Below are 22,768 nucleotides of genomic sequence, written 5' to 3'. Positions count from 1 at the left end.
ACAGAAAACGTAAATCGAGAAAAGAGATGGGATCAAAAAACAGAACCTCAGGGGATACAGACATTTACAAAACATGAGAAGGAAGAGGAATTATAATGACCGAAAGAACAAACTTGGTAGGAGAAGTACAAAGATATGAAAACTGAGTGAGGAAACAGTTAAGAAAGTTTGATCAATAGTGTCAAACACTACAGAGATTAAAAAGGAGTTGTTTAAGAAAAGACCACTGGTTTTGCAATTTGGTGGTTACCAGTTACCTTCAAGATAACCAAGAAGTTTGGGTAAAAATCAGATTGCAATGGCATCAGAAACCAAGCAAATTCTCCATAAATTTTCCCAGGAAATAAACAGTGGCTTTTTGATCTAAGTCCACTGTATAACTTAATTTTAATAAATTGTCTGTTTGGCTCATTCGTTCTCTAAAATTTAATGCACTATTCTTGAGTTTAATCATGCTCAAGGATAAAAACATACTAAATGAAGGCATTTACATATTTTTCTAAAAGTACAAAATGAAATCAAGTATGAAAAGCCCACAGCTAACATTGTACACAACAGTGGAAAACTGAGTTTTTCCTCTAGGATCAGGAACAAGGCAACAATGCTCACTCTCACCACTTGTATTCAACACAATATTGAAAGTCCTAGCCAGGGCAATTAGGCAGGCAGGCAAGAAGGAAAAGAAAAATAGAAAGAGAAGGAGAAAGACAGAGAAAGAGAAAGAGAAAGAGAAAGAAAGAGAAAGAGAAAGAGAAAGAGAAAGTAAAGGAAAAGGAAAAGAGAAGAAAAGAAAAGCAGGGAGGATGAAAAAGGGAGGGAGGGAGGGAAGGAGGGAGAGGAAGAGGGGGAGGGAGGGAGGGAGGGAGGGAGGGAGGAAGGAAGGAAGGAAGGAAGGAAGGAAGGAAGGAAGGAAGGAAATCCAAATTAGAAAGCAAAAAGTGAAATTACCTGTTTGCAGATAACATGCTCTTTCTTATATGTAGAAAACTCTAAAGATTCCACAAAGAAAACCTGTTAGAACTAACAAAACAAATTTGGCAAAGATGCAGGATACAAATCAACACTTAAAAATCAGCTGTGTTTCTAGACACTAACAATAAACAATCTAAAAGAGAAATTTTAAAAATCCCATTTAGCATAGCATCGAAAAGAATAAAATACTTAGGAATAAACTTAATCAAGGAGGCAAAAGACTTGTACATCGAAAACTACAAAATGTTACTGAAAGAAATTAAAGATGATATAAATAAACGGAAAGACCTTCCATGTTCATGGATTGGAAAACTTACTATTGCTAAAATATCCACAGTACCCAAAGCAACTTACAGATTCGATGCAATCCCTATCAAAATCCTAATGGCATTTTTTTTTTTTCAGAAACAGAAAACATCATGCTGAAATTCACACAGAATCTCAAAGGACCATGAATAGCCAAAATAATCTTAAGAAGAAGAGCAAAACTGGAGGCCTTATACTTCCTAATTTCAAAACATATCACAAAGCTACAGCAATCAAAATAGTATCATACTAGCATAGAGAGAGACATACAGACCAGCAAAACAGAGCCCAGAGACAAACCCTCATGTGTGGAGTGAAATGATCTTTAACAAGGGTGCCAAGACTATACAACGAGGAAAAGACAGTCTCTTCAACAACTGGTGAGAGGAAACTGAATATGCACGTGCAGCAGGATAAAATGGGCCCTTACCTTACACCATACAAACAATTAATGCAAATGGAATAAAAATCTAAATGTAAGACCTGAAACTATACTCCTACAAGAAAACAGGGGAAGAGCTTCATGACATTGGAATGGGCAATGATTTCTTGGATAGGACACTTACAGCACAGGCAACAAAAGCAAAAATGGACAACGAAGACTACATCGAACTTTAAAACTTCTGCACAAAATGAAAGCAATCAACAGAGTTGGACAAAGGTGAACTAGTCCTTGCCCGTCACAGAAGTTACACTCCCGGAGGGGTACCAGGTATCGAACAATACAGCAATAACATAACCATCTACATGATGAAAACTGTGGTAAATGCTACAAAGGGAAAATGCAATACTGTAAGAACACTTTATAGGGCAGCAGGTTAGCTCTGGGGAGGGCAGTGTGCGATTTGGAAAAACCTCCCCGAGGAAGTGACAGTCAAGCTGAGACCTACAGGATGAACAGGAATTAGATGCATGTTAAGGGTGCAGGAAGCCTTACAACAGAGGAAGCGACATGTCTGAGGCTCTGTGGCAGGAAGGGTCTGGGTAATATGAGGAACAGAGAGAAGGCCAACATAACTGCACTGAAGGGAACAAGAAGGGGAGAGGAAGAAAAGGAGGCTGGAGAGGGTGGCAGAGGCCAAATCGAACATGGCCCTGTATGCCATGATAAGGATACTGGGCTTCACCTAAAAACAAGAGCAAGCCATTGAAGGGTGTGGGCTCAATATTTAATGCTTGCTAAATTAAAATAAATCTATACATTGAGAAGATCTCAAGGTCTGTTCTAACTATAAAAGGTCTAGAAATCTCATCTAAGATTACAAACTGCTCCAAAATCCCAGTTTATATCACACATAATAAATCGAAAGTCTCACATCTTTTGGAAAACTAATAATGGCTGCCAGTGGTTTCAACATATCCAAATGGAAGAAAATATCCTAGAAAGAAATGTATAGAGTTGTTCTCATTTTCAACATATATTTCCTTTTCACTAAAATCTATACAGGATAGCAATGCTATTTATAGACATCAATTCTAGCTCAAAGTACTAAAAGTATTTACAAAACTAAACTCACATGTTCTCTAAACTAGAATTTTCATCCAAACCAGCTCAAGACTAAAGTTCCTGTGGCACAGAGACAGTTCTCAGTAGACAGGGAAATTGGCCAATTTGATGCTTTGGCAATTGATCGTAGAATTTGTTTTCTCAGAAAGCATTCATACTCTTCCATCAATAATTCTACTTCAAATAATCTATCTTAAAAGGAGAACCAGAGTCAGATAAAGATTTACCTAGAATAGTCACTATTATTTATAAAGTGGGAAAAATATAAAAATAAAATACAACCCCACCAAAAAGGGAACAGTTATAAAGCCATGGGACAAAATTATCATACAGTCATTGAATACCACTTAGCAGCTGGGTGACCTTAGGCAAATAATGTAACCCAAGGCCCAGTCTCTTTGTCTTTAAAATGATAGTGATGATGGTACTTAACCCATGGAGTTGATATAAAGAATTAATTGGAACACTTATTTAAAATATTTAGCAGAGGGGTGCCTGGATAGCTCAGCCAGTTAAGCATCTGACTCTTGATTTCAGCTCAGGTCATGATCTCAGGGTTGTGGGATCGAGCTCCAGCTGCAGGGAGTCTGACTCTCTCTCTACCTCTCCTGCCCCTCCCCACCGCACGTGTACTCCCTCTAAAATAAATAAATCTTTTAAAAAATTAAAATAAAATAAAGAGTTGCCATATGATCCAACAATTCCATTCCTAGGCAGTACACCTGTAGGTTAAGTACCATCATTAACCATTTTAAAAAGAATTGAAAATGTATATCCACACAAAAACTTGAACATGAATGAATGCGCAGAGCAAATCAACAATAACCAAAAGATGGAAACAACACAAATGTTCATAACCTGATGAATGTGCAAAGAAAATGTAGTAGAACCATAATGAAATATTCAGCCATCCAAAGGAATGAGGCACCACTACATGCAACAATGTAGATGAATTCTGAAGACGTGCTAAATGAAAGAAGGCAGACACAAAAGGCCTCATATTTATATGAGGCCCAGAATAGGCAAATCCATAGAGACAGAAAGTAGATTAGCGGCTTCTTAGGAGTGTGGGGAAGGAGGGAGTGAGTGCTGATGGATACAGGTTTTTTGAAGGAAGGTGAGGAAAATATTCTAAAATTGAATGTAGTGACGGGTGCACAGAAAAGTGACTCTGCCGGGGCACCTGGGTGGCTCCGTGGGTTAAGCATCAGACTCTTGGTTTTAGCTCAGACCATGATCTCAGAATCCTGGGATTGACTGAGCCCTGTGTCAGGCTCCCCACTCAGCGGTGAGTCTACTTATCTCCCTCTCTCTCTGCCCCTTCTCCTGTCACACTTGCTCTCTCTCTCTCTAAAATACACAAATAAATAATAAGTGACTGGGATGCCTGGGTGGCTCAGTCAATTAAACGTCTGCCTTCAGCACAGGGTCCTGGGATGGAGTCCCACATCGGACTCTTTGCTTGGTGGGAAGCCTGCTTCTCCCTCTGCCTACCGTGCCCTGCACCCCCCCCCCCCCCCCGTTTGTGTGCTCTCTCTCTCTCTGACAAATTAATAAAATCGTTTTTTAAAAAAGTGATTACACCAAGAGCCACTGAATTATACACTTTAAATAATTAAATTGCATGGCATATGAATATCCCAATAAGGCTTTTCTTTTAAAAAACAGGATTTCTTTAAACTATGTAACTCTTAGATTTATATCGCTGGCCACAGTACTCAATGGCATAAAGTCATCCACAGTTTTCAGAATTTAACCTCTTTATTCACCAGAAGTTTTTAGTGCTGGGCGCCTGGGTGGCTCAGTCGGCTAAGTGTCCAACTCTTGATTTCCACTCAGGTCATGATCTCAGCATCACAAGATTAAGCCCCACATCAGGCATTACGATGGGCCTGGCACCTGCTTAAGATTCTTTCCCTCCCTCTCTCTCTGTCCCTCCTCAACCACCACCCCCACCTCAAACGCACACTCTCTCTCTCAAAAAATTAAAATTAAAAAAAAAGTTTTTAGTGCTGTATAACTTCACAAACACGGCGAAAATGTAGAGTCCAACTGGGCCATTGTGCCAAAATAATACTATATAACTCTTAAGCAACAATGAAAGGAAAAATAACACAGGCTAAAGGACAATAAAAAGAACTGTACAAAAACATGGTTTTGGGTAGTTAAGAGCAGTAGGACTTCCTACTAAATGACAGTTGTTAGGCTCCCACTTGAAGACATTTTGATTGCTGATGGTATACGGATTCAAATAACAGAAATTTGAAACCTCCTTTTATGGAAGAATTAGAACTGACATGAACAGCAAACATTTGCTATGTCAGCCTAGAAAAACAATGCAGAGGCTACTAAACTCTAGAGAAAGGACATTATATTGAACTGAAAGATTTCCTTCTGTTTTTCTTCCACGTGTATGTTTGTTTCCAAAAAACCAAAAGGAAAAGGATTATGCTAGAAAAGCAGCAGATTCCCCCACAAGGACTTGGCATCTTCCCAACGAGTGTTGGTTTTAATCATAATGGTTCAGACCAACCCTTAACATGTGGCATCAGGGAAAAGAACTGACAAGATTCAGACCCAAAAGCCTAATAGGCTATTAAATCTCATGAAAGAATTCGATTGTCACATAAATACACTGAAGCAGGACTAGCTTTTCATATGGTCTATGGGGCTCAGTAGTAAAAAGCTAACAATATATTGCTTTCTTCAATTATTCACTGTCAGATAATCCAGGTATAAGGTCTCTTTGCAAAAAAAGAGAGGGGAGGCTCACAAAAACATTCTTCCTAAATGTTTACAGAATTCCATTCTTTACTAAAGAAGGAATTTAACAAATAAGCAAAAAAAAAAGTTAACACTCGGGGAAGGCAAATTATTTGATACAAGAACACAGGCATATTAATCATTCGATGTCTCAAGAAAGGTGAAAATAAATTCTATCAACGTGAAGAACAATAGGAAGATGATTATCTCTGAAGAAGCAAATACAGAAATCAAATAGAAAAATTACTTTTTAGAAAATGAATTTCAACATAATTTATCTTAGTCCCAACGCCTTCAGAATAATTCTCCCAGGCAAAGGCAGAAAATCTCTAAAACCACCTGGGGGAAAAAAATGATAAAAATGAACACTGAAGAACACCAGATACTAATTAAAAGGAAAAAACTCATCTTAAAATTTTTGAGAAAAAAATCTAAGAGAACTAGAGCCTGACAGAGTCTGAGATTTGTCAGAATAGCTTTTAAGCCACTCCCCCTTCTCCTATATACCCAATAACTGGAAAAACAATAATTCTAGAAGGAAGTGATTAATCCCCCAACAGTACAGTTAAAAGAACACTGATCTAGAAATTAAATGGCTTAGGTTTAAATCTGTCTAACCCTTATTAGTTAGGCAACCTTATGCTCTGTTTCCTCCTGAATTAAATGGGAATAGGAATTCCAGTTACGCGCTGCAGGATTCACATGACAATCAAATGAAACAGCGTGTGTGAAATATATATACATATGACATACATAGATACGTATATCCCGTCCTGCAAATTTAATCATTACTTTATATTTCTTTTGCACAACCAATTACAATCTCTAAACTTTATGTTAACATTCTCCAGTCACTACTGGCACTTTTTCAACCAAGTTTCAAAACAAGGCACTAATCTTCACTCAATTTAAACCGACACCATGGAAACCTTGGCTGCTTTATTTGGATTGAAGGACTGGCAAAATTCCACTCCAGGTGGCTAAGCAATAATAAACAAGAACTGACTGTTTCATCACATCCTCATTCATTTTGTGAATAAGTTTTTCTCCAACCTTAGTGGCAAATTTTGAACTTTTTAAATACGGCTATATTTTCTCCCCCAATTACAGAACTTTAAAATACCTAAATACTAAAACAAAAAACATTTTAAAACTTAAAATTCAAGATATTTAACTAAAGTTACACCAAAGAGAACAAAATACAGTATTTAGAGTACAGCACTTTGAGATATGAAACCATTTTTCTCTATCCACTGGCCCACCCCACACAAATTCTATCACTGAAAAGGCAATTTTTAGATTTCTGAATATTTCCCAGTATGTTCTATATTTGCATAACAGACCTAATTCTGATTATCTTTCCATGGGGGGGGGTGATAAGGGCAGAAGGAGAGGGAGAGAGAGAATCTTAAGCAGGATCCACACCCTGTGCAGACCCCAAGGCAGGGCTCGAACTCAAAACTCTTTGAGATCATAACCTGAGCCAAAATCAAGAGTTGGGACGCTTAACCAACTGAGTCACCCAGGCACCCCTGATTGTCATCAAATATTTGTGGAATTTAAGACATATTTACTTGTAACACAACTACAGAACACAAACGAGCTACCTCATCAATGAAAGGAACAGCACCCAGGGAAAGCTCCAGAAAATAGTACAGCATCACACTATGCAGTTCTGAGACCTCACAAATCAGTTTCTTGTAATAATTTGATTCAAACTTTTTTTTAAAGATTTGAGAGAGAGAGGGTGAGCGAGAGAGAGAAAAAGAGAGAGAAGAAGCAGGGGGAGGAGCAGAGGGAGAGGGAGAAGGCGACTTCCCGCTGAGCAGGGAGCCCAAAGCAGGGCTCAATCCCAGGACTCTGGGATCATGACCTGAGCCGAAGGCAGACGCTTAAACAACTGAGCCATCCAGGCACCCCTAAACATTTTTTATTGAAATATAATTCACATACCATAAAATTTGCGCTTAAAAGTGTACAATTCAATAGTTTTTAATACATTCACAAAGTTTTGCAACCACCATCACTATCTAACGCTAGAACATTTTCATCATCCCAAAAAGAAACCACAAGCCCATTGGTAGTTACTCACCATTCCCACCTCCCCTCAACCACTAATCTACTTTTTATGTCTATGTGTTTGCCTATTTGGGGCATTTCATATAAATGGAATCACACAATTTGTGGCTTCTGTGGGCCTTATTAAATCTTACATTTCATTATAGTATGATTTCTCTTTTTTCCCCAATTATTAGGCATGATCAAAGCAATGTTATCATCTCCGCAGGAAATACTTAAAAAACATTTAACACATATACACATAAAACAAACACAAAATCATACTGTGAGGCTGATATGGAATAACAGACATAGGTATAAAGAATACTACATAAATGAACATACTGTAATCTTGACAACCTCTGCAATAAAATTTGTGAAAAACATGTGATTTTTTATTTTCCTAAGATTTTATTTATTTATTTGACAGAGAGAAAGAGAGCACAAGCAGGGGGAGCAGCAGGCAGAGGGAGAAGCAGGCTCCCTGCTGNACAGGGAGCCCAACGCAGGGCTCGATCCCAGGACCCTGGGATCAGGACCTGAGCAGAAGGCAGATGCTCAACCGACTGAGCCACCCGGGTGCCCCTAAAACATGAGATTTTTTTTAAAGAACTCTCACCAACATTTTGACATTTTCCAAAGTACTAACTTATCGTAAATTTTAATTGCTGTACTTTACTATTATAAAGACACTAAATTACAAAAAAATGTATATATATATATACAGCAATAAAAATCCAAAGAAACCGTAGAAAAAAATATGTAAATAGTTGCGGTATTTAGGTGACGGGAACATATAGTTTTTAAATTTTTTTAAATTTATTTATTTATTTAAGTCATCTCTACACCCAACATGGGGCTCAAACCCACAACCCCAAGATCAAGACTTAGCCAGCCAGGTCCCCCTAAATGTATTTTACTTTTAATTTTAAAGTAGTATCACTGTCACTTTTTGAAAGGCATTTTTAAAATATACCCAAAAATTTCATGCTTGGTGTCATAAATAGGCAAAAGCAGGAATTTCCCACCATTCATGTGAATAAATGATAACTTTCATATCTAAACTAAGTGTACACAATATGGAAAAATGATACTAATACATCGTTCAGTTAAAAAAAACAATTTGAAGAACTTTATGTACAGCATGATCTTAGCTATATGGAAACAAAACACAATGTATTACGCAGGGGTGTGTTTGCATGTATATATTTGTTTTTATTTTTTATTTTTTTAAAGATTTTATTTATTTATTCGACAGAGATAGAGACAGCCAGCGAGAGAGGGAACACAAGCAGGGGGAGTGGGAGAGAAAGAAGCAGGCTCTCAGCGGAGGAGCCTGATGTGGGGCTCGATCCCATAACGCCGGGATCACGCCCTGAGCCGAAGGCAGACGCTTAACCGCTGTGCCACCCAGGCGCCCCTGCATGTATATATTTAAAAAGATCTGCAAAGACATTCACCAAACTGTTAAGAGTGGTTACTCCTGGAGAGGAGACTAGATAGAATAAAGAGGCATTCACTTTTTATTTCATATATTTTTGTATTAATTGCCTATTTAATAAGCATTTGCAATCTTTAATAATTTTTTAATCACCAATTTTTTAAAATTATTTGAAGATGCCATCAGTTTGGATTATTTTCTTCTGAAAAGAAACAGAAGTACATTAAATTCAACACCTTCTTATGTCAATTTTTAATTATCCAAACCAAAAGAGAAACTGAACATGGCAGCAATGCCAATAGGTTATATTTGGCTTCCAAACACATAATAGGTCTTTGCAGCATCTTTACCCCAGAGGAAGCATCTGAGTGGTACCCTGGAAAGTCTATGATGAAAACTTTGCTGTTCAACAGCTATTTAGTAAAGATAATTAACATCACCTTTGGTATTCACATTTTACCCTAACATACCCATGTTTTAACAATTATTGCCAGTATATGTGGAACCAGAATTTAGAAGGAAAAAAAAAAGCACCCTGAGAAGACAAAATACAGCTCTTAATCTCAAAAAATGAGCCAAGTTGTAAAATACCAAACCAAGTTTTAGAAGACAGTGGAGGAGAGGAAGAAATAGGAAATGTCAGTCTCCCATTCTTTCTTTCCTTTCCGATTTATTCTCCTGATGCCTCACACCCGAACTCCTTACTGAGCTTACCAGCAAGAGGCTCTGGGGCCCACCTGAAATGTGCAAATTAAACAACGTTATAAGCAAAAAGACATTAAAAGCATACCTTTTCCAAAATGAACTTGTTTAAATACGGCATGTAGCCCTGATTGGAGACAGGCCCTTCATCATCATCCCTGAAGTGCTCTTCAAGGGCAACAGGGTCATGTGGAACCTTCAGCACCGTGCACAGGTTGTGGGAAAGGACCTAAGGGGGAAAGAAAGTAGTTTAAAGGCACCCGCTAACCAACACATGGCAGCTTCACTGTCTGAACACAACCGGCTGCTCCCTGGCTAGGGAGAGAAAGATGGAGAATAAGCTAACAAATATGGGGTGAGTACTGCTCGGCTGCCTGCTCCTCACTCGGTTGTTACCTCATTCCCTCCCCAGTTCTGGTTCACTTCAAACAAGTCTACAGTGAGTCGGCTCCGTGCAAGATCTATGACTCTACACAGGAATAAAGGGACCGGCATAGGGAATGCAGTCAATGACACTGTAATAGCGTGTATGGTGACAGACGGTAGCTATGCTTGTGGTGAGCACAGCATAACATATAGAGAAGTTGAACCACTCCGTACACCTGAAACTAATGTATACTATGTGTCAACTATACTTTAAAAAAATGTTTAGATATCTGTGACTATAATATTCCTTGTAGTTTTTTATTACTTGGCCCACATTAGAAAGAAAAAAGGGGGAAAGCACAAGAGGATGTTTTCCAAAATTAAACTTCTCCCCAAGTAGAGCAGTGTCAATCAGATAGAGCTGGAAGAGAAAGAACATGGAACTGGGCAGCTGCAGCCGAGGGTTCTGGACAAAGTGACCAGGGCCAATCACACCTCTCTGGGCTCCACAGTTCTCACTTGTTCCACGCAAAGGGCCAAGTTAATATACAAAGGTACCAAATATTAATTAGCAATCTCTAAGTGTCCAAATACCTCTACAATTCTAGGATACTAGGCTACGTTTTCAGCATGAGTCTAAAAGAACATAAATACAAAAAGAGAAAAGAAATCAAGGGCCTGGTTTAGAAATAGGAGAAAAATTAATTGCAAAAGTATCTCGGAAGTCACCAAAATGGTTGAAAGTTTTCTGTAGAAAATTCGCATTCCGTATATAAAGTATTACTGGTTTTGGCATAACCTGAGTGCATACTTTAACACTCAGGCAGTTCAATTAGCAATTTGGTCTGAGTATTAATCTCATTTTGCATTAAATGAAAATTTTAAAACTTAAAACCCCCCCATTTCATTCGTGCATTCTAAAAAGGTCAATTACATAGCTCAGGCTGTACTGGCTTTAACAGAGAATCTTACCAGATGTTAAATCCCAGGGTAAAATATTACCAGCAAGAGGCTCTGGGGCCCACCTGATACTCATATACTCTGCCCTACACATTTAATCACTTGAAGAACCACATTCATCTCAATGAAACTTTCAATACCGTTAAGCAAGTCACTTTTTTCTGTACACACATATTTCAGTTAGGATTTTTTAAGATTAAAAAAAGTAACCTATAAAAAGAATATTTGCATATCTTCTCTCTATATTTGTTTTGTTTCTCAAAGCTTCATTTATGTGGAGATCCTTTTCTACATGCTCTACTGGTTTTAAGGAAGTAAGTAAAGGAAGTAAATTCACAAATGGTTATAAATGAAGTAATGAAGACCTTTATCAGCCCCTACAAAGCAGGCTGTGTTTCTCAAGCAAAACCTCTATTTGCCAATAGTAGAGCACATGAAAAGCGCACGGTAGAGCTTTTGCTGAAGAATCTTGCACCACAGTCAGCAAAAACCTAAATAGATATTTCCTTTCTCTATTTACCTAGTAAAACTTACAGAGTAATCACCTACTTCCAAAGAGGTTTTGTGAGGATCAACTTCAAGACCGTAAAGTGCTTAAAACCTATAATGTACTACAGAAATACAAGTTTAGAGAAATAAGGAGCAATTTTCTCAGATAAGGCTCAAAGGTCATTCAAATCTGAAATCATTTGGGATTTCAATCAAGTAAAAATTCCCAACCACTGATTAAATTATGGTGCATTCATAAAACGTTAAGAACAATAAAGAGTTCACTGTGTGGTAATATGAAAATATCTCCAAGATAAGTTAAGTGAAAAAAGCAATATGCTTAAGATTATGTTTAGTGTGCCATCTTTTATGTAAAAGAAAAAGAAAATGAAAAATAAGAAACTCTAGCAGAGGGGCGCCTGGGTGGCTCAGTCGGTTGAGCATCTGCCTTCAGCTCAGGTCATGATCCCAGGATTCTGGGATCGAGTGACACATGGGGCTCCTGGCTCGGCAGGGAGCCTGCTTCACCCTCTGCCTGCCACTCCCCCAACTGTGTGCTCTCTTTCTCTCTGACAAATAAATAAAAATTAAAATAAATAAAATAAATAAAGGTTCTGTTTCAGAAAGAGAAAAAGAAAGAAAGAAAGAAAGAAAGAAAGAAAGAAAGAAAGAAAGAAAGAAAGAAAGAAACTCTAGCAGAATATATAAGAAACTAATAACAGTAGGGGAAAGACTACCTTGGTGGTAGACCTGAGGTAGAAGACTTTTCACTGCACCTCCCCTTTTTCTTAAGTTTGAAAAAAATTGTACCTATTCGAAAATGTTCTACCTATTTAAAAAATTAAACATGTATTTTTTAAAAAGCAGCTGACCTAAAATCACACAGCTAAATCTATCTTTGAAGTCTATATTTTTTCTTTTACATTAATCTACTCTCTAGAGATAGGTATAAAAGGAAGGCATATTCCACAGCAGTGTACCATGATTAACAGATAAGTGAGATGTAAGGACAATCAGTGAGTTCAGAGAAGAGAAACAATGTGTGATAAAGTGACTTCATAGAGGAAGTGAAATGTAACCTAGGCCGTAAAATAATGAGAGCTTTTTGGACAGGAAAGGGCAATTGGCAGGCTTTTAGATAGCGGAATAACATGAGAAAAGTAGCTGCTTAATGCAAACACCTCAGAGGACAAAAGGAGACACCAATCTCTCCCACACCCCCCCTTCCCTACCTTCGGGTTTCACAGACCTTTCCACTGAAGGCCTGGCAGGGGCTTTGGGTGCCATAGTGTCATCCTCCTCATCTTATAGATGGTGAGTACTGGCTCGAAGAGATAAAATTTGTTTTGTTTTGTTTTGTTTTTAACTAAGGTTACTTAGCAGAACTGAGACTAGAATTCGCGTTTTGTAATCCCAGGTCCAACACTCTCTAGTAATAAGAACATCATGGTTTTAGTTCTCTAAAGTCAACAATGTTCTTTGTATGTGTAGGTGCTTAGCTCAGTTCAGTGATCCTACTAAAGATGGTTTAGAACTGAACTCTAGACTTCGGCCTTGGACAATTAAACAGCACTTCTGTTAAACAGAGGTATAGCTGAACTCAGTGACAATTTTCTTAACTGCCTTTATCTTTATTTGTTAAACAAACTGTGAGGGAGACAGTACTTAATAGTAATAAGGACCTAGAGGAGATCTGAGCGCCAGCCCTGCTCATGCAGTCTGTTCCTGTTCAGTGGTTTGCCACTTACCGTTTTATAATGGTTAAATGTTTTGCTACCTATTTGCTCAGTCTCAGCATCCTCACTGCAGAATAAGGTGTTAAACCTGCTTCTAAAAAAAAAATTTTTTAAAGCCCAATCCTTAACTGTCAACCCGAACTCATTTTATGAATTCAGCAAAAGAGCTACAATTTGATCATAAATTCAGCTTTTTTCGTTGTTAATACGGCTTAGAATGGGTAATTCTTCATCAAACAAAATAACAAACTGAGTAACAGATATCTGAACAGGTTTTGATACTAAAAGAGAACAAAACAAGTGTGCTATCTTTAAAACTTTTCAAAAATTTTTATCAGCATAAATAAATAAAATCTTTTAAAAAGGTGGGAGGCGGGTGCGCCTGGGTGGCTCAGTTAAGTGTCTGCCTTCAGCTCAGGTCATGATCTTAGGGTCCTGGGATTGAGCCCCGCATTGGGCTCCCCACTCAGTGAGGAGTCTGCTTCTCCTTCTGCCCGTGCTCTTGTGGTCTCTTTCTCTCTCAAATAAATAAATAAAAACTTAAAAAAAAAAATCATCAGCAATTTTTTAAAAGCTTAAACAGTATCTCAAGTTTTTTTTAATAAAAAATAAAATGTATAAAGAAACCAAAATCTTAAAGGCCAGAATATAAACTATTAACAAGAAGTAAACATTCCATAAGCTTGTACAGTAGGTTATGCTTTTCAGAGTAGACTTGCATCATCCTTTAGTTGGTTTTAGTCTTGCCCCTGGGAAAAGTAGGTATTATTGCTATTTTACAGATGTAGAGGCTGAGTCAGAGATTAGGAGATGTGCCCCAAATCATAGAATTTTATGTGTAATAAAACTGGGACTAGAACCCAAGCCTCCTGCTCTGATGCCCTTTCCACATGTGCCACTTTCCCTTTTTCTGGAAGAACAGAGAGCCCTATGACCCCGCGGCCATGTATGCATGTTGTAGATAGGGTGCAGTGATGGACTGGTGCTCCCCTAACCCTACTCAGTCAGTTCTCCAGGACCCAATAAGAGGGCTGGCACTATTTTGTGGAGCCAAGTTAAATCCAGTGGCGAAGAACGAGATATTCCTAGAACTCTGGGACCATTCTCTCTCAGGAAGCCCCCATCTGCTAGCACCCACCTTTGGGGGAACCAGTTCCAAGAGACACTAGCCTCTCCAAATGAGGAAGCTGGAAAGCAGATCAGGACAAAAGCAATCAGGAGGAAAGAGAGCTGCAAGTTCTTGATTTGTATAAGGACTGCCCCTGAATCACTCTAATCAGAGTGTTGGCAAGTTTCTCAAAAAAGTTGAATTTATCCCACTTCAAATGCCTGCTCCTCCAAAGGCCATTCTTTCGGCGCCCACATGATTGCTAAGCAACTTTGCTCTCATTCCCCCGACTTGAAGAATAAACTATTGTTACTACAATAAAAGATCCATATCCATGCCAACAACCCATCTCTCTACTATTGCCTCTGCAGGACCTTTGCTGACAAGAGATGACTAATTAGCTGCATGAGCCCTGTTCGTTGGTCTGTTCTGTTCAGTGGTTTGCCATTGATCCTTTTTAAGCATTTTACTCCAACTATCATGAAAACAAAATCAAGGATGATGAACAACTAAACAGTATATTAACACACATGAGTGCATAATGTCTACCCTCCTCTCTCCCAAAGATGTAGAGATTATAAAGGTTCTCTGAAACGTGCCCTCCCACAAGTCACACAGTTTCCCTTTACAGGATGTGCGTAATGGGCAAACTTCAACACTGAAGAAAAGGGGGGTGGGGATCTCTATTCCAACAAGCTTATCTGAACGAACACAATTATAGAATTATAATTCATAATAAGCAATCTTTAAAAAAAAAAAAGAAAATTCCTGTCTGATTTATAAAATTTCAAGCTAATGGCGAATTACCAGAAAACTCTTCTTAACAATGAACCAGAATGACCAATTTCCTACCAGTACCTTGCCCTGCCTTAAGAGCATTGTCTTCATAGAAGTCCTGCCCCTACCACATAGAGTCATTTTCCCTGTCCTGACAATACCTTTTCATCCGGCTTATCACTATTTAAGTCTTGCTTGCTTTCTCTTAAATTATCTTCATTGTATTCAGCCTCAGAAATCTCCAAGTCAATGTTGATTCAGTCCCTAAATGCAATTACCATCCTAGACGCTTTTACCAAATAATCTTTTAAAAGATTTTATTTATTTATTTGAGAGACAGAGTGAGAGCACAAGCAGGGGGAGTAGTAGAGGCAGAGGGAGAAGCAGACTCCCCGCTGAGCAGGGAGCCCAATGTGAGGCTCGATCCCAGGATTCTGGGATCATGACCTGAGCCAAAGGCAGATGCTTAAACGACTGAGCCACCTAGGCGCCCCTTACCAAATTAATCTTAAAACGCTACTAATATCACATTATTCCCTCATCTAAAATTCATCAAAAGCCTACGGAAGTAAAAACCAAGTAAGTATCTCAGCCCTCTATTTAAGTCACTCGACAAGTCAGGCCCTCTTTAGTTTTCTAGCGTTTCTTCCTACCCCTCTGTACCAAACATACGAAGCCCACCGGACAAGTTTACTCACTGTACCATACACAAACCCTGTACCATACCTCTTCGCTCCAGGCCTTTGCTCCAACCACCCCTATACCTCCATTTCTACCTAACATAAATGCTATCCCTTTCAGAAGCCTCCACCACCGAAAATCAAGGTGGTCTTTCCTCACTCTGCATTTCCCAAGCACTCTGTACTTTTTATTTTACACTACCACACATGATTTTCCTCTCCCAAGATTGTGAATTTCTGAAAGAATGGCCCATGTCTTACCTATCCTTGCATTCCCACAGCACCTCACATGCTATCCAGAAGGCAGAATTTCTATAAATGCTGAACAAATCCCTAGAAAATTCTCTTTTAACAGTAGAACTATATTTTACTAATGACAACAATCTTAGGAAATATCCTACTCCTGTCTCCTTATTTCATAGATAAAAAGACTGGGGCCTGAGACTTGCTCTAAGTCATACACTGATTAATAACAAAACAGCGATGAGAACCCAAGTCTCCTATCTGCCTGTCTCACAAAAATGGGGTGCCAGAAACATTCCCTTGTGCCTAGTTACATCCTTCAAGACTGGGTCATTCTCCATTAACTCTAGGAAACCTTTACTGGCCCTCCTGTCCACTGAACTCCTACTCAGCATTTAAATGAATTGTTTCATATGCTAGCAGTATCTCAAATACCTAACTGCAGCTCAGTGAGGGACGGAAACTTGCCCAATAGTTGTATTCTATATTCTTCACAGGAGCCCAACACGTACGGACAGATTAAGGCCGGATACCTTAATCAAAACCACCTGTTGTGATGTTCTCTACAGACTATATGCCATTAAACTACCTACAGTAAATGCCACTGGATTTCATTCTAAATGAACCACCTTTAATAAGTTATTTCAGGCAATTAATCAACTTAGCCCTCTTCAGAAATCAAACAGAAAATATCAATAAAATTGACAACATTTTTTTAAATTTCCCTTTAAAAAGAGACACCACAAAGAAACAAACAAAAGAAGGCTGATAGCTCCAATATTCAAATTACTCTTATAAATTAAAAAAAAAAAAAAAAAGATGAGCACCTAACAAAAAAATGGACAACGGACATGAATGGGAAATGTGTAAAAGAAACTGACGGCTAATAAATATAGAAAAAGATGCTAAGCCTCATTAGTAATCAAAATAATGCAAACTAAAACAGCTATTACTTTTTGCTTGAGTAACAATACCTGGCATTTGAACAGATACAGGGGAGTGAAGATAGCCACCACCCAACACTGGAGAAGGAATAGAGCAGGTCTTCTCCATCCCTACTGACATTTTGGACCAGATATTTTTTTTTCAGACTTCTTTTCTTTTTTTTTTTTGTCAGGTAGGCTCCATGCCCAGCATGGAGCCCAACACAGGCTTGAACTCACGACACTGAGATCAAGACCAAGAGTCAGACACTTAACGGACTGAGCCACCCAGTCGCCCCTAGATCAGATAATTCTTTGTTTAGGAAGCCAGGGGGAGGTGTATCTTACACACTGCAGGCTGTTTAGCAGCGTCCCTGGCTGAAAACATCTAAACATCTCAAATATCTAAGAATAGGAAAGTAGTTAAATAAAACATGGTGCATCAACACAGTAAATCATTCAAAGCCATTATTAAGAATATTGTCTGTATCTATGAGCAGTGATATGGAAAGATGACCTTAACACGTCTTTAAGAAAATAGGTTACAGAGGCGCCTGGGTGGCTCAGTTGGTTAAGCGTCTGCCTTTGGCTCAGGTCATGATCCCACAGTCCTGGGATCGAGCCCCACATCAGGCTCCCTGCTCAGCTGGGAGTCTACTTCTCCCTCTCCCCCTGCTTCTGCTCTCTCTCTTTCTGTCAAAAAATCTTTTAAAAAGGGGCGCCTGGGTGGCACAGCAGTTAAGCCTCTGCCTTCGGCTCAGGGCGTGATCCCGATGTTGTGGGATCGAGCCCCACATCAGGCTCCTCCGTTATGAGCCTGCTTCTTCCTCTCCCACTCCCCTTGCTTATGTTCCCTCTCTCGCTGGCTGTCTCTCTCTGTCAAATAAATAAATACAATCTTAAAAAAAAAATGGTACTTTATTCGTAGGACTGCTAGAAGGAATTAGTAGTAATGCGTGGCATGTAGTAAGTATTATGAAAAGGTTAGTTATTATCTTTATCATTTGCTATTTAATATATATTTGTATTATTTTTTAAAAATATTTTATTTGAGGGCGCCTGGGTGGCACAGCAGTTAAGCCTCTGCCTTCGGCTCAGGGCGTGATCCCGATGTTGTGGGATCGAGCCCCACATCAGGCTCCTCCGTTATGAGCCTGCTTCTTCCTCTCCCACTCCCCCTGCTTGTGTTCCCTCTCTCGCTGGCTGTCTCTATCTCTGTCAAATAAATAAATGAAATCTTTAAAAAAAAAAAAAATCTTTTAAAAAAAGAAAAAAGAAAAAAAAAAGGTTACAAAATCATATGAAACACAGTCCCATTTATATAGAAGGATATATATGTTTGTGTATATGCAACAGTGTGCATGCATGTGTGTATGTGTACAGCGTAAGGAGAGGGACGAAAAAGGGGTGGAAGAGAGACAAAAGATGTTAGAAAGATATTCACTGAAAAGTTAATTGCATCTGCCCTTGGTGGTAGAATTTTGGGTACTTTTACCTTTGCCTCTATACTTCAATGTGTTGTTTGAATATTCTACGTATTATCTTTATAATCAGAAAAAGTGAAGCTTTTATATCTACGGAAAATTTAGAAATTAAATATGTCTGGGGGTTCCAGCTAGAGAACACCAATAAAATTACAAAATATGAAGAGAGCACTGTAGGAATATAGAGGTGATGAAACTAACTCAGTTCAGTCATCCACAAAGAACTATGCTTTGCCATGCCTCTTGAAGAAGCCACATGATGGGCTCCCAATCTGGGACAACTTCCTTAGATTCCAGTCTCCACTGGACTACAGCATAAACAAATATCTTTAAGAAGATAAATCATGTATAAAAAGATTTAACTCCAGTAAGTGTCTGCACCTATCTCTCCCACTACTTTGTAATTCATAAAGGGAAGGTCTATATTATCCAACTGTGCAACACCAAAACCCAATAAAGTGCCTGATGTTCAACAAACATTTGCTAAATGAGCCCTATTTCAGAATTTTCTTATCTCTCTCTCTAATTTAGCTTGCTTCTCCATCATCTTTATCTAGATCTCTAAATTTACTTCACTGTACTACCACGATATTCCACTGAGAGAATTTTTGTTTAATTGGAATCTCTAATTCAGATCACTTTTAGAGTAAAAACCAGTATCTCCATTAGTTATTCACACCACCAGAACTAGCAGGCGTGACTCATCTGACCTGAGGTCCAGTAAAGCAATCCAGTTCCTCAAAATACAAGTAGAGATTTTTGAGGAAAGGACTCAGAATTAACAAGTGTGAGAGAGAACTCTATAACAAGAGAGAAAAATTACGTAGTTCAATTTAGTACACTCTACTCCAAAAGAAAATCTGAAGTCACAGTACATACCCAAAGTGATAATAAAAATCACAAATCTGAGGTTTATCTTTGCTGCCCCCTCTTCTGACCACTCTGTCTCCTTATGGTCTCCATAATAGGATTGCCATCCCTATCAAGCTCATGAAATTGCTTTCTCAAAAGGATTCTGTGGCAGACACAGAGATGTACCTCAAGAACAGAAATGCTGCCCAGCTACGAGGACTGTAGTTAGCTGAGAGCCTCCAGCTATTTTACCTTAGGGTCCTCAGCCAATGACTGAGCAAGATGGTGGTAACATTTGCTTCTAGTTTTGTCAAGTCCGTATCACAGTTTGACAGCTCCTTTTCCCAATCCTGCTTCCTCTCTTTTTCCCCACCATAGGTGTTTCTTCTCAATAGCCCTTTTGCACTCCCAACTCTGTCTCACCATCTGCTTCCTGGAGAACCCAACACGGGACAGACACCTTCTGAACAAGTCATTCTCCCAAGCTGCTGGCACTTGGCATTCTGGATCATTCCCTTCCTTTTGGTTATTCTCCTTAGGAGAATGAGGGGTGAGGAAGGTGATCCCACAAAGGCACCTCTACCAAAGCTCAATTTTCAGCCCTGAATTCTTTCTCCTTACTCTCTTCTTCAAGAATGCTTTTATTCTGACAATATTAAGTTACCTCTATTCTAATAACTCTCAGATCTTCTGGTCTTTCCCTCTCAACTGAACTCTGATTTATATCCCTAACTAATTCTAGAGGTTTCTACACTAAATTTGCCTCACATCCAAAAAAAACACAAAGAAGAATTCATCACCTTTTTCCCCAAAACAGGCTTCTCACCCTGATGCTAACTTTGGTACCATCATTCCTTTAACAACAAAATCATGGACTCTCCTCTTCTTGTACCTCTTTTACATACAGTTTGTCCTATTACTAAGTCTAATTCAGACCCCCAAGGCCAACTCCTCTCTCCACTGAATGAGCTGTTCTATCAGCTTACAGCTAACCAGAGAATGTAATGCTGGGAAAACAGGGCACCCTGTCCTCAGTAACAGGTCCCATTCTCCCTTCTGAGACTCCAACAAAGAGCTGCAGCAGAGCAAATACTCAACAGGATATGGCTGTGGTAAACACATCAAGCTAACATAGTTAAATTAGAAGGCCAACCCTCAAAGACCTCACCTGGTACTCCACATTTTACAAAGGAGGAAACTGAAGCCCAGCAAGAAGTGACTTCCCATGGCTACACAAGTATCAGAGCACAGACAGGTCTCCTGACTCCCCAACTAGTGCTCTTTCCTGACACTTTTTCCTGTTTTTCCAAGGGACTTATTTTCTGTATCTGTCATCGTGGATGTTCTTATAGACGAGTATGACATATCCCTTAAAGTCAGTGACAAATGTCTCTTCTTCTAGAAGGATTCTCTAACCTAACTCCTCCAATCCTCCCCATAGGCTAGATAGGTTCCCCTCCTCTGTGTGCCCAGAACTTTTTTTTTTTTGGTGAAAGTTTAATTTAAAAAGAACACTCGTCTTTGGGCGCCTGGGTGGCTCAGTCATGAAGTGTCTGCCTTCGGCTCAGGTCATGATCCCAGCGTTCTGGGATCAAGCCCTGCATCGGGCTCCCTGCTCAGCAGGAAGTCTGCTTCTCCCTCTCCCACTCCCCCCGCTTGTGTTCCCTCTCTCTCTGTCAAATAAATAGATAAAATCTTAAAAAAATAAAAAATAAAAAGAACACTCGTCTTTACTCAAGAATGACAATTAATAAATAGACAAAAATGATAGACTTGATCTTAAAAATCACTATAGTTGCAGCCAACAATAAAATAATTCATTACAGGCAAGTGTTATGAATAGATCCCACAAGTCTTAGGTGAATTGTGTACTTTCTTTATCTCACTATACTTGAATTGACAGTTTGCTGGGTCTGTATCATTCAAAAGACTAAAGCTCTACTGGGGCGCCTGGGTGGTGCAGTCGTTCAGCGTCTGCCTTCGGCTCAGGGCGTGACCCCAGCGTTGTGGGATCGAGCCCCACATCAGGCTCCTCCGCTGTAAACCTGCTTCTTCCTCTCCCACTCCCCCTGCTTGTGTTCCCTCTCTCGCTGGCTGTTTCTCTCTGTCAAATTAATAAATAAAATCTTTAAAAAAACCAAAAAGACTAGAGCTCTATAAGGGTAGGGAATATCTGTTTTGATTCCTACTGCCACCATCCCAGTCCAGCACTCATCAACTAAGTCATCAACTTTCACAGATTCTCCCCAATTGGTCTCCCCATCTCCAGCCTCTCACCTCCAATTACCACACCCACATCCTCAAAATAATCTCAAAACTCTACCTTTCTCATAAATACCCAAAAAGTTTTAGTAACTTCCCCTCTTTACAGGACCAGTTCTGAAGTACTGGCTCTACCGTAGTCAGTCAACAAAGATATGTTAGCCATCCATTCTGTACAGGAACAAAAACAACAAAACCGTAACCCCACATCCATCACCCTATGAGCTGAAAGAATGGATGGGATGTGCTGCCTGACAAGGCAGGTAGCGCTCCACCCTCCCAGAACTGCTTATGCAACGACATGTAATACCTTCAACACCGTTCAGCACGTGTTGGAGCACGGCTGGTACACCACGTTCGCATACACCACTCTCCTGGTCCAAATCAAACATACCTGATTACCAGACAAAGGTGATTATTCTTACAGAAGCAAAAGGTATAGAAGGCACAGAAGAACCTTAAGATGAAAAAATTAGTTTTTCCAGTATTGCAGAAATGTCTCCCTAATCACAAGATCTCTTCATTTACGAAATTCAACTATATGCAGATTTACTCTTAAATACCTTTCCATAGTTAATTAATTGCTGAGAATTGCAGTTTCAAGTGAACACAGATTTTGAATTAAAAAAGAAAAAGGGAACCTGAAGGTACAATGAGAAGAAGGAAATAAAGCAGAAAGCAGAGTAGAAAAATAGACTTATGAAATGAATCCCTGGGGAAATAAAGGAAGCTGAGACAAAGGGCTGCGTTGGACTTATGTTGTAGGACAAGAACAGGGACACACATAAGACAGACTGTGGAGGCAAGCTGGAATACCTCGAGTTCCAGTGCGCTAATTATCCACTGAGGGGATTACACAATAACCCTCTTGTTGCGAGGGAATGAGAACATAGCTACTCTGAGATAGCAAATGGAGTAAGTGAGAAAAGGTCATGTAAAGCCTCTTCTGTCTCCAGCTTCCAGGTACTATGTACCTCAGGACTATAGTGAGACCCAAAAGGAAGTATGAAATGGAGATCAAGAAGGTTAAGAACTCTGAGTCATAAGATTAGAAATGCACACTGGCTCTTAAGATGGATACACACACACACACACACACACACACACAGCGCCTCACAGTTTGTATAATACCTTCAATA

The 22,768-nt window shown here is 39.2% G+C and overlaps 1 protein-coding gene across 1 annotated transcript in view; it reads right to left on the bottom strand.

The window, feature by feature from the left end:
• The window catches only part of SWAP70 (switching B cell complex subunit SWAP70), a 69,927-nt gene that overhangs the window by 34,519 nt on the left and 12,640 nt on the right, over positions 1-22,768 (bottom strand). Inside the window, exon 2 of the mRNA XM_040630772.1 lies at positions 9,838-9,978. Coding sequence (XP_040486706.1) covers positions 9,838-9,978 — 141 coding nt within the window. The remainder of the gene's footprint in view (positions 1-9,837; positions 9,979-22,768) is intronic.

This window comes from Ursus maritimus, unplaced genomic scaffold (genome assembly GCF_017311325.1).
Source record: "Ursus maritimus isolate PB19 unplaced genomic scaffold, ASM1731132v1 scaffold_16, whole genome shotgun sequence".
In the NCBI taxonomy this organism is placed as follows: Eukaryota; Metazoa; Chordata; class Mammalia; order Carnivora; family Ursidae; genus Ursus; species Ursus maritimus.
The sequence above is the reverse complement of the archived record's forward strand: the minus strand, read 5'-3'. Positions and strand labels throughout refer to the sequence as shown.